The sequence below is a fragment of the Rhineura floridana genome, chromosome 20 (genome assembly GCF_030035675.1).
Source record: "Rhineura floridana isolate rRhiFlo1 chromosome 20, rRhiFlo1.hap2, whole genome shotgun sequence".
NCBI lineage: Eukaryota > Metazoa > Chordata > Lepidosauria > Squamata > Rhineuridae > Rhineura > Rhineura floridana.
Window position 1 is genome coordinate 10926681 of NC_084499.1, and position 12765 is coordinate 10939445.

The following is a 12765-nucleotide window of genomic DNA, read 5'->3' on the forward strand; positions in this document are numbered from 1 at the left end:
GAATTTAATTGCACAACCCTAAAGTTCCAGTATTGCACTTGAATTCCACCCACGCAACACTAACAGTCTGCAGGCACCCTGTGGCTAGCTAGAGGCCTCACACATCCCACTGTCTGCCAGATATTCAGGGACAGAGTATCTCTGAACCACGAGGTTCCATTCATTATTGTGGGTAATGGTCTGGAGGTGACCATGGTAAGATCACAGCACAAACACAGATGACCAAATGGCACAAGAGAAATGCAGTGTGCTCTATAAGGCAATAAGGCACGTTGTTCTTACTGAGCCGCCAGGATCTCCATATGGAGGTGAGAACCTCAACCATGGAAATGAAGAGACAAAACAACTGAACCACGGGGCTGTCATAAAATCAGGAGGATGCTGGCTTACCTTTTTGGTCTTCACTGTCGAGGTGCAACAGTCCCCACCATCGTAGTTGCAAAAGGCTCGGTTGTTGCTGCCGTCGCAATAGTTGTCTCCCATGAAAGGCTGAAGGAAAGAAGCCCGGAAACAAGAGATGAGGGTGAGGATGGGAAGATGTGGAGTTTTGGCCTGCCTGGGGTGGGGGCTAGAGGCCAATCTGAGATACTCATTCCCTTCTCTGCCCCCCCCATGTTTGTTTGTTTTCAAATCATGATGCCATTTATGTTGTGCCTTCAAGAACATCCCTAGCAGATCAGGCCAAAGGCCCATCCAATCCAGCATCTCATTCTCATAGTGGCCAGCCAGATGCCCCGCAAGTAGGGCCTGAATGCAAATGCTCTCAGCAAGCCATTGGTCCCAGGTGACCCTTTTTTTCCCTTGAAGCACAGCATGCCTCTCTGTAAAGGAAAATTCAAACCCAGCCAAGCGGGGCTTCAAGTCAGCTGACTGGCCCTGACTTCAAGCTCTGCTTTGACATGGCGCACGGTTAAACTGTGCAATTCCCTCCCCAAAGAGGGCTTTAACCTGGATGGCTTTGAAAGAGGATTTGACTAAATCATGGAGGAAAAGACTACCAATGGCCGCTTGCCACGGTGGCTGTGTTTTCCCTCGGCTGTCGGATGCAGTATGCCTCTGAGTACTATTTGCTGGGATTTGCAGGTGGAGAGAGCACCGATGCACTCAGGTCTTGCTTTTGGGCTTCCCTAAAAGGCTGGCTGGCCATTGTGATAACAGGATGCTGGACTAGATCCAGATGCAGGACTCGCCTTATGTTCTTGTGCCCATTGCACAAAACACACACACCCTATTTCCTATGGAACAGTCCTGTCTGCTTCTGTTTTTGCAGGTGGGGAGAGAGGGGGTCACTTAATGGGATCCCTCAGTTCCCACTGTGTGACCATTAGGCTTTTCCTGCCCATGCCCCTTTGTTCCATTACTCCTCAAACGGAGACACGATTTATCCTTTCAGAGAAGACGCTGTCTCTGGACAATGCAGCCGGGAGGTAAAAGTACCCGTGGTTTCCTTTGCAGCTTGTATCCCAATTAATTGCATGGCTTGGATTTTTATTTTTACAAAAAATAAAATAAAATAAAACACAGGGATGTCTGAAGAACAATCAGTGAGGACGTTCTGGCCCCCTTTCCGTTCTGCGGAGCCAAGGTCAAGCTCATAAACATTTCAAAGGGACACTGTGAAACATTTTAGAACCCATGAGTTTTCAAATCGCCGTTACCGCTTTCTCTCTATGTAAACAGCCCCTTGTAGGATTGGAAGGCAGTGTCAATGCTCTGCCTTGTGTGCCATGGTCACCAGGAAGGAGAGTTGTCAGCTGGCTTATTGGAAACTTCTAAATCGCCTTTCATCCCAAAGGGCAGTGTACAGCAATACGATACATGATGCTGCTTAACAACAGCAGAACCCTTCAAACAACACACTAAGAGGCAACCAATCCTTAAAGGAAAAATCAGACAGAGGCCATAGAACCATCACAAAACAAAAGAAGAGCCCTGCTGGATCAGGCCAAAGGCCCATCTAGACCAGCATTCTGCCCTCATGGTGGCCAACCAGATGCCCAATGGGAAGGCTGTGATGTTCCTGTATGTGAATATAATGTATATATGGTAAGTGCAGGTTTATTATAGGAAATATGGTAAGTGGATTGAGTGAGAAGGGGAAGTACATGGGCTGTAGAATGTTGGATGATGATTGGCTGTGTGTTTGAATGGCTGAAGGTATAAAAGGGAGACTGGCAGTTGAATCTAGGTGGTTGAGGTGGTGTTTGGTGGTGGTGGATGGTGGATGTTGAAGGTTGTAGAGAGATTGGATTAGGAGTTCTGAGGCAATTATTAAGAAGTAAGAACATAAGTGAATCATATATGAAACCATACGCTTGTCAACAAAATATATATAAGTAATCTTGTTATTTCCTGGTGTTATCAAATAAATACTTTTATTGGTTTACCAAAAACCTGATCCTTGGCTGGGAATACACAGACCAGAAGGGAGGACAGGGTAATTACCAAGGCTGAAGGGAAACTGTATCAAATAAATGGTGGCAGTGGTGAAGGGAGATATTGTAACAACGTCAAGAATCCAGAGCAACCCAGGATTGTATGCTTTATAGACAAAGATACAAGGGGGGTGGGGACAGCAAAGGCACCCAGACACAAAGTAACAAGCTATAGAGAGACTGAGGCAAAGTCTCTAGCAGTATTGTTTACAGGGAGTGACTGGTGGTGCTGCCTAGCAGTGGGATCTTGTGAGATCTGTACTAGAGCGGAGTGAGAAAAAAATAAAAATGACGATCCTGACTGGTGGTGTCCTGAGGTGGTGCCTAGTGAAAAGCGGTAGCCACAAGAAGGTGGGAACCTGACAGGGGGAGCCAAAGGTGGGATCGTCACAAAGGCCATGAGCAGGGCATGAGTGCAACTCATTTATGATTCCCAGCAGCTGCTATGCAGAGGCATACTGCCATCGACAACAGAGGTAGAACAGAGCTGTTGATAGCCTTAATCTCAATGAAACCTCTAACGTTTCCCAACCCTACCAACTGAAGTAACCCTAAGAACATGAGCCCTGCCTCTGGATCAAGCCAAAGGCCCATCTAGTCCAGCATCAAACGGGAACCCTGCAAGCAAGATCTGAGTGCAGCAGTATTCTCCCTGCTTGTGATTCCCAGCAACTGGTATCCAGAGGTATACTGCCTCCAACAGTGGAAGGAGAACATAGCCATCATGGCAAGCACCCAATGAATGCCTTATGCTCCATCCATTTGTCTAATCCTCTTTCAAAGCCATCCAAGTTGGTGGCCATCACTGCACCTTTAAAGTGCCGGAGAAAATAAAAAATGTCTTGAGCTGGCAGCAAATCAATCATAACATAGACACCAGTAGAGCCAAACTAGATAGGGGTGCCACGGCAGAAAAGGCCTTCTCCCTTGTGCACACATCATGTGCTTCACCAATTAACAGTAGTCTCCTCATTGGGAGATCTCAACACCCAGACAGGCTTATACAGGAGAAAATATTTTGGTCCCAAGTCTCTTAGGACTTGCACGCAAGGATGGGGAACCTGTGGCATTCCAGATGTCATTGGACTGCCAACTCCCACCGGATGTCTGAGACTGAGGAACATAGAAAGCTGCCTTATACCAAGTCAAACCAATGGTCCATCTTCCTCAACATCATCTGCACCAGGTGTGGGGAACTTTTGGCCCTCCAGATGTTGCTGAACTACAACTCCCATCAGCCCCACCAAGCATGGCCAATGGCCTGGGATGATGGGAGCTGGAGTTCAGCAACACCTGGAAGGCCAAAGGTTAATCACACCTGGTCTACATTGAACAACAGCAGCTCTTCAGGGTTCTGGAGATGATGAAGACTGAACCTGGGATCATCTGCATGCAAAGAAAATCCTCTACCACTGAGCTATAGCCTTTGCCTTTCAGAGGCCTCTGATAACTACAAGTTCCCCACCCCTGATCAAAAGGTAAGCACCAGCACTCAATGTCACTCCTTCAGAAATGGTGTCTTATGGCTCCTCCTAACTAAACCAGCAAGAATTTTAACAGCCACATTCTGAACAAATTGAAATTTCTAAGTCACCTACAAGGGGTCGTACACTCCAATAGTTGGCAATTGAATAAGGGACTTCCCTTGTGCATACCCTTATTGTCATGGATAACTCTCCAAGCTCCTCTACCAAGCCCAAAATAGTTGTATTCCTACATTTCTCTGATATCTGTATTCCATCCATCTTCCCAAGATGGCATATATGTAGCTCCCAGGCCGTCACCCGTCCAGGCACTGACCAGACCAAGACCAGCTTAGCTTCAGCAAAGTGGTGGGCTTATTGCCTTCAGACCATGCTTAGGAATATTGCTCCTGGTTTGTGGGCAAACTACAGCCTAGCTGATTAAACCACAGTTTACTGTGTTGTGATGACAAACTATGGTTTGACAAAACTGGGCAGAAAATGTATTAAGCTGCACATACAAGCAGAGGGTTCATTCCTGAGAAACTTTCCTCAAGGTAGTGCCCTCCACATGTTGACAGCATGGACAACTGTAAGGTATGACAGGAGTGGTAGTCCAACAACATCTGGAGGACAACTGCATAGAGAAGGCTGGCTTGGAAGATAATTTGAACGCATTTGCATGTGTATACCTTGACTTATCTTTTAATTGCACAGCTGGATTCTTCACCTTCACCCCTGCCTTTCTCCAAGATGCTCAGATCTGCATATCTCACATCCTCACCCCTGTCTTAGCCTTCCAATGAACTTAAGCAACTAACTGATCAAATGCTGCAGTCCTATTGGAAAAGACACCCCCACCTCTTAATTAAAACTTGTAACTATACCAGGGAGTGAAAACAACCTGTCTTGGACTGAAACTATGCCTGCACGCAGATACACACCTCAAGAGCGGGTGAGCTAATTTCAAGGAGATGAGTTAAGTGCAAAGCATAAACACAGATCTATTAATGGAGCAGTGACACAACGTTTAATCATAGGTCTCAAGATTCCCTTTTGTCTCTCCCTCCCTCCCCCTTTTAAAACCTCCTCTTCCTACATACTTTGAAGCCTTTTATTTAGAGGATGGACTCAAATTTGTTGTGGGCAATTTTTAGTCCAAGGAAGAGTGTGAAATGCATGATGTAAGTGTAACCAGAAAGCTCTGAGGTGAGAAAAGATAATGCAGAAAAGAGAAACGGTGTGCTTATTGCTCAGGCGTTTGAGGTTTCTAAAGCCACTGGGCTTTGGGGAAGGGCCATCGCTCTGTGACAGAACATCTGCTTTGCGTGCAGACGGGCCTAGGTTCAGTCCCCTGACATCTCCAGGTAAGACTGGGAATGTCCCCCATCTGAATCTCCCAGACAGCTGCTGCCAGTCAGTGAATGTAGACTGGGGGAAGGAACCTCTGGCTTGCTGGCCTAATTAGGCCTGCCAGGCATCCCCATTTGGCCATTGAGGCCATTTCGGCCAAGATATACCTACCTGCCCTACACCTGGCATCATATATGTCACCAGGTGTGGGGCAGGTAAAGACCTTACTGAGTCGACTTATCAGCTCATTTGCTGGGTCCTGTGGAGTGCTTTCCAAGGGGCTTTGCAAGACCTGTCAATCAGATGCTTGTCAGGTCTTGCAATGCCCCTTGGAAAGGTCTCTGCAATGGGATCTTGCAGAGAGCTTTGAAAGGCACTTCATGGGCAGTTTGATTTCAAAACATGCTGGTGACGAAGGGTCACCTGATGCCATTATCACATCTGGTGACTGATAGGTAGGCAGCCCTGTGAGGAAGGAGAGATAATAATCCGGCTCACCCACCTGATCCAGTTCCCGATCACTGCTTTAGACCATACTAAGCCAGATGGACCAATGATCTGATTCCATATGAGGCAGCTTCCTAGGGACACAATCCCATGGGGCCGCACCCTTACTTATTAAAGGGTGCAAGGAGATCCCAGGATTGTCCACTTTTAATGCATTTTTGAAATGGACTAAATGCAACATTTCAACACAGACAAAAACAAACAAGAATTACTGAGGCAACATCTTAATTCAACCCCAGCTCAGGACAGCACATGCATTTGCCCATAGAGCTTAATTTGGTATAAAGGTTTACTGGTTGGCAAAACAGAGGAGGGAAGTGTCACCTTCTGTCTTATGGTCAATGCAAGTTTGTTTCTGGATGAAGAACATAGGAAGAGCCCTGCCTGATCAGAGGCAAGTCCCTTCTAAGCCAGCACCCTGTTTCACCCTGTGGCCAGTTAGATACTTCCAAGAAGTTCAGAAGCTTGGCGTGAAGGTGAGATCCCTCCCTAGATGACCTGTTGGCATCTAGCCAACATCAGGCTATAGCAAGGGGAGAGATAGACAGCAGGGCCTCCCCATCCACTCTGGCCATTCCCAGAGCTTGGAAAAGTTACTTGTTTAAACTACAACTCCCATCAGCCCCAGACAGTATGTCCACTGGATTGAGCTGATAGGGGTTGTACTTCAAAAAAGTAACTTTTCCAAGCTCTGGCCATTCCATCAGGCTGCAGCAGGGGTAGAGAAGGGAAGCAGGACCACTCCGTCGGCTCTGCTCAGAGAACAACAACTTTTGCCTCCTCCTGTCCCTGAAACCTTCCCATTCCATCTGGTCATTACAAGGACTCTCTAAGAACTGGTCCCTGCTTTGCTTTTTGTTTTCCTCCTACTACTCAATCCCTTTTTCTTTGATCAGGTATGGGGAAGCCTTTGGCCCTCCAGACGTCTCTGAACTACAACTCCCATTATACCTGGCCATTGCTTGCTGGGACTGATGGGAGAGGTAGTTCAGCAACATCTGGAGGACCACCAGTTCCCTACAGATTGTACGCATGAGGGCAGGGACTGTCTTGCTATTGATAAGTGTAAGCTACTCTGGAACTTTTTTTTTTTAGCTGAAGATATAAAGAGTTCAAACAAATAAAGAATGCAGCAAACAGAAAAGGAATTAGAATTGGAGAGAAAATTTTGGATAATTGCTTGCATGAACAGAGCTATATGACAACTGCATCAGGGGTCAAACCTGCATCCTCAGATATATGAAAATAGGGAGCCCATTGATTTTTGGATATGAACTATGAATCCAGCATTGGATCTGGCCAGCGGGCCAGACTGCTATCTTCCCCACCCCTTGCAAGCCATGTTTGACAGGTGACTGGAGCCACCCATCTAACCATCACCTAACAAGTGACCCCCCTTTTTTCTTTTTCTTGTGCAGCATTTTTCAAGGGGCTCCACAAGACCTCCCAATCAGTTGATTTGCCCTAGTGATTACAATGGTTTGTTTTGCTTGAAGAGGATTTGTTTTAAAAAATAAATATTTATTTATTACAATTCTATCCCGCTTTTTCTCCAAGCAGCTCAAGATGGCATACATGCTTCTCCCCTCCACATTCTCATTTTATCCTCACAGCAACCCTGCAAGGTAGGTTAACCTGAGAGAGCCCAAGGTACCCACTGAGAGCTTCATGGCTGAGTGGAACCCTAGCGTCATGCCTCCCTTAGAGGACCCAACAGAGGATGAAGGGGAATGGGAGATCTCAGACCCAGCAGAGAGGCAGCTCAAGACCCTTCGCCATCAGGCAAGGAACAGGAGCCCGCTGGAGCCCTCCTGTCAGATTCAGGGAGCGACCAGGAAGCTACTCTGACCCCAGCAGAGGGGAGACACCAATGGGTATTGAAACAACGGGGGCAGTCAGCCTGTTTGTGAATTACAAGCTCTTGCAAGAGGGAAGGCTGAGTGCAAACACCTGGCCTCAAAGACTGAGCTTAAAAGGCTGGGAATGGCTGGAAACAATGTCAGACCTCCATGTCAAGTTATCACCAGTCCTGCTCATGATCCTGTGCATTTGACCCTGCCCTGCCTGATGGGATCAGCGGTTCCCGGACTTTTGGGCTCCCCCAAGGACTCAGCTCTTCTGCACTCTCGCAGCTCTTTCAACAAGCTGGCTGTTTTGCTGGCTTCTCCTCCTCCACTCAAGCCTGACAGATTTACAGCCAGCCACGAGGGGTTACCTGCTAATTACTTTACTGCAGCTATACACTTGGCCAGCAGAGACTGACACCTAGTCTCCCAGGTCCTCAGCAGACACTCTTAACTGCTATGCCACACTGAAGAGTTAGTTCATGGATGCTCACCTCACAACCCTTGATGCAGTGGATCAGTGCAGGATGCGGGTACCACTTGAGTTCGGCAGTGCAGACGACATTCTGGCGGGAGAAAGGAAGGATGGAGACATTGAGACAAAGAAATGAATGTCAGGAAAGCCAGCCTGTTTGGTTGACAGCAAGTTTGATTGATTTCCCCCCCTTTCTCTCCCTTCCTGGATTATTGCTCATCTCACCCCCTAGAAATGAATAATAACAATAACAATAATGATACTAATATGTTGTTGTTGATGATAATTTTTTATTGCTTTTTTACATAACAGTCTCAAAGAGGCTTACAAGACAGTTGGGCGTTTGTGACTGTCTGTTCCACCCCCCCACACACACAAAGGTTTTCAGTACATTCCTCAAATCATGGTCTTCATAGATTTGTTGGAATATATTGTCATATTTGTTGCAATCAAATCATGACAAATCACTTACTTGTCGCTGTCTTGTGGGCCTACTCAAAACCCACCACAGATCAACGAGCCAAGGGTCTCATGAATCAGCACGCCCTCCTTTAAAATCTGTGGGTTGCAGCCGACTCAGTTCTGCTCAAAGTAATAGACCCATTGAAATTAATGGATCTTAGTTGTGCCTATTAAATTTCAGTTGGTCTACTCTGAGTGAGACTAGCATTGGCTACAACCCTGTTTCACCCCGATATCGTTCACCATGCCCAAATGACAAAATTAAAGCTCACAGAGAGGTATCCAGTGCTAGTCCTAATCAGAGTAGACCCACTGAAGTCAATGGGCATGACTAACTTGGGATCGTTAATTTCAGTGGATCTACTCTGAGTAGGCCTTCGTTGACTATAACCCACAAGATCATACACTCACTCTCTGTGTCAGTCTACCCAGCATAATTACTGTTCCCTGCTAAACACTATGGGTGGTATTCAGCACTAGTTTTACTGAGAGTAGACCCATTGAAGTTTATGGGCATGGCTAACTTAGGCTCATTAACTACAATGGGCCCATTCTGAGTAGAACTTAGGCCACAACTGCACAATATATTTAAAACAGTATTAAAGCTGTATTTTAAACAGTCATGGTTTCCCCCAAAGGTTTTGTTGCAACTGTAGTCTGTTAAGGGCACTGAGCAAGGCTGGCGCCCGAGGGAGGCTAGGTTGGGCCCTGGCCAACGGTCCCTGTGGTCCAGAGGGGCCCCTGAACTTCCCCTCCTTACCGGAGGAGGGTGGTATTCCCATTCAGTGATCCGTGGCAGCATTGGGTCCTGCAACCTGACCTTGCTGCAGATCATGGAGAGGGTGCTCCCAGGCACCCCCCTAATACAGACAGCACAGGCTTCAATAAGCCCGCCTACACGCCCCACCTACTTCTCCCATCAGTGTGAATGCTGTGCAGACTGTGCATGCCTGCCTGCCATCACCCAAGATGGGAGTGGGGGCTTCCCTAAGGGGCTGATGCCCCACCACCACCTTGGGTGATGGCAGGCATGCGCACTACGCGTACATGTCATTCACATAACACAAGAGGTAGGTGGGATGTGTGGGTGGGCTCATTAGCCCTACACTGCCTCCACAGGGGGGTGTTGGGCTACGGCGCCACAGGCCCAGGGCAGGCTGGTGCCCAAGGGCCCAGTCATACCTGGTGCCAGCCCTGGAGCTGAGAGTTGTTTGGAGACCCCCTACTCCCCTCACAGCTGCAATTTTCAGAGCTCCAATTTAAACAGTCATGGCTTACCAAAAGTATCCGAGGATAGAACCCACAATTGCTATCACAGAGATTAGAATCTGAATCCCACTACTGCACTCGCATTGGAAGGATGTGAAGAGAGAGATCTGAGCAGCAACTTCTTTGAGCGAAACCCCTGGATGAGTTTAAGCGCAACTATTCTGTCCGTCCCCTATTTGCTTCTAATACCTCTACTGTTTCCATGATCTGGCTCCTCTCCAAGTATTTACAAGAAATGCTAGGCCTGACGCTTGCAATAACAGAAACCTTGAGATCTGAATAATATTTGAGGTTCTCTCAAAGCAGCATGGTTAATATTTCACTCGTGACAGGGAGGACAGCCCCAGCTGTGGAAAATTGGGGGGGGGGGAGGTGTGGAGAGAAATTTGGTAAAGGCCTCAGGGGGGTTTCCTCATCACTTCAAGGGCACAACCTCCTTGCATCTGTCCATCTTGTCCATAATGCTGAAGGAGAAGCCTGAGATGCATTGTGGCCACAGGAAAATTTGCAACCAGTTACTTACAACCAGTCCAAGAGCTGGCCCTTTCTCTCAGCTCCTTAGTTGGAGTTTTGTCCTTTTGGAACTTAGCAGGGAAAAGGATGGTGAGAAAACTATTAATAATTGGATCCATCAGTCATTGACTCTGCCTCTGGCTACCATTGCGTATGACTCTCTACTAGAGGTGTAGTCGTCAAGGTCTCAGGGAGTCTTAGACCCCTTACTTTATGGGGAGCTAGGTCCCAGCTGGGTCCCTATATCTCCAGCGTCCTATGAGCCAATCAGAATGAAAGGGGAGTGTGTTAGCCACTGAGAAGAGTCTTCTAACTTGCTTCTTTGGTTTTTCCTGCTGACTGGAGCCAATCAGAGTGAAAGGAGTTTCTATTAATTCCTACTTCAAAAAGTCAAGTTATAGAGAATTCTGTAACTGCAGAAGATGAAACAGTGAATCCTGATGATAGCATCCCATCTACATCACCAGGCAGTTTGGTGGCAGCAGGAGATAAACATATAACACTGAATTCGATAATTCCAGCGATATCTCTGACAGTGAGGAAGGACAGTCAAATGGTGGCATGATAGAGAAGCAGAAAGCTGTATTCAAGACCGGCCAGATTATTCTATAATCTTAGAAGGTTGTATAATCTTAGAAGGTGGCGTGACTGAGACTATGAAGAGACTTTGAGCCCCTGAATTTGCCACTACGCTACTGCATCTTATACAGCAAAAAGAAGAATCTTATATCTTAAATACTAACAGATTTATGATGGTATCTTAGCTGTGGCAGAGAAAGAATGAGATGAGGGCAAGTGATGCCCCCCACACACAAATAAATAGCTGACTCCCTGACACACACATTCTGCAATCCTGTGGTTACTTCATGGAAAGGTATTTTTTACAAAAAAATAAAAAACTGACCCAGAAACGGAAAAGGAATATAGGAGGTCCATCCAAATAATTGTTTAGGATGGAAATGTTTATGTGAAATCTATTTATTTATTTATTATTTGATTTATATCCCGCCCTTCCTCCCAGCAGGAGCCCAGGGCGGCAAACAAAAGCACCAAAAACACCGAAAACATCATAAAAACAGACCTTAAGATACATTAAAACAAAACAACTTTAAAAACATTTTTAAATGTATCGATACTGTATCGTTGTTTCTCTTTCAGATTGGGCCTGGTAAGGAGGAAGGAAAGGAGCCCTGCAGGAAATGGAGCCAGATCCAATGACAGACCAAGTGAAGTAACACTAGTTTTGACTCCTCCTCCTCCTTCTCCCTGTTGAGTTTTACAAAAGCGACATGGAGGCCAAGGAGGAGAGAGCTGACAGCCAGTGCCACCCCCTAGGCAGTTTATAAGTAAGCAGGCTGGCAGATGAGGGCTGGATGAGGACAGACTAAGGTTGGTGGGCCAGTGCTCCATTCGCCCTTATCGGGCAGCCGCCACCGATTCAGATGAGGAAAGTCCACCAAAAAGTGAACCTGTTAGTCTTTAAGGTTAGCTGCAAGGCTTGTTTGTTATTACTTCTGATATTGTATCTTAACTGAGGGGGAAAATATGGGGGGGGGTCAAGATGAGAAAAGCAGCATGTGCAATGGTTTCCCACTCCTAACCTGTGGGTCTCATTTCCTGTTTAAAATTGACCTCCACCCTCTTCAGAGCCAGCCAAAAGTATATCACTGCCTCTGGGGAAGCAGCAAATGTACCCCCCACACATGCATGCACTCTAGTGGAGGTGCAAAATTACCAAAGCCTTTCAAGTTTTATTGGCCTATGAGGCAGAAAATCCCATCAGCCCTTCCTCCCTGGCAGTAAATAAATAAAGAAATGCTAACAATTTGCTGCCATTTCCTGAGACCCCAAATCAGCTGCCTGACATTGCCACCTCAATCTACCTAATGATAGGGCTAGCCCTGTGCCTTGAGATCACTCTCTAGATTTGAAAGGCAGGGCCAGTGCCAGGCATGACTGGGCCCTTGGGCACCAGCCAGCCCTGGGTCCGTGGCACTCACCTAAGCATTCCACCTACCTCTTGCATCATGTCCTTAGGGAAGCCCCTGCTGCCATCTTGGTTGATGGCAGGCACTCACAGGGACAGGAGAGGCAGGTGGGGTGTCCGTGGGTGCTTATTGAAGCCCATGCTGTTTGTATTGGGGGATGCCTGGGAGCTCCCAATCCATGGGAGGGTTGGGACCCGATGATCATGGAAGGAGAGTGCTACCCTTCAACCCTAAGGAGGGGCCTTTCACTGGCCCCTCTGGGCGCAGGGGCCCTCGGCCAGAGCCCAACTTGGCTACCCTCTGGTGCTGGCCCTGTAGAGAAGCCTAACCTGCCTCAGAAGGCATTGTAAAGTTAAGCACCACCCACCTTGGGGTTGGTGGGAAAGGGCAGGTTATGAATGGAACGAATAAACTGAGTCGTCATCTAGAGCTCATGAGTCCTCTTTTTGTTCGCAT

At 47.2% G+C, this 12765-nt stretch overlaps 1 protein-coding gene across 1 annotated transcript in view; it reads right to left on the reverse strand.

Annotated features, from left to right (window-relative positions):
- The window catches only part of PAPPA (pappalysin 1), a 284791-nt gene that overhangs the window by 17154 nt on the left and 254872 nt on the right, over positions 1-12765 (reverse strand). Inside the window, exons 20-21 of the mRNA XM_061604307.1 lie at positions 8097-8168; positions 391-489 (exon numbers count right to left, since the gene is read on the reverse strand). Coding sequence (XP_061460291.1) covers positions 391-489; positions 8097-8168 — 171 coding nt within the window. The remainder of the gene's footprint in view (positions 1-390; positions 490-8096; positions 8169-12765) is intronic.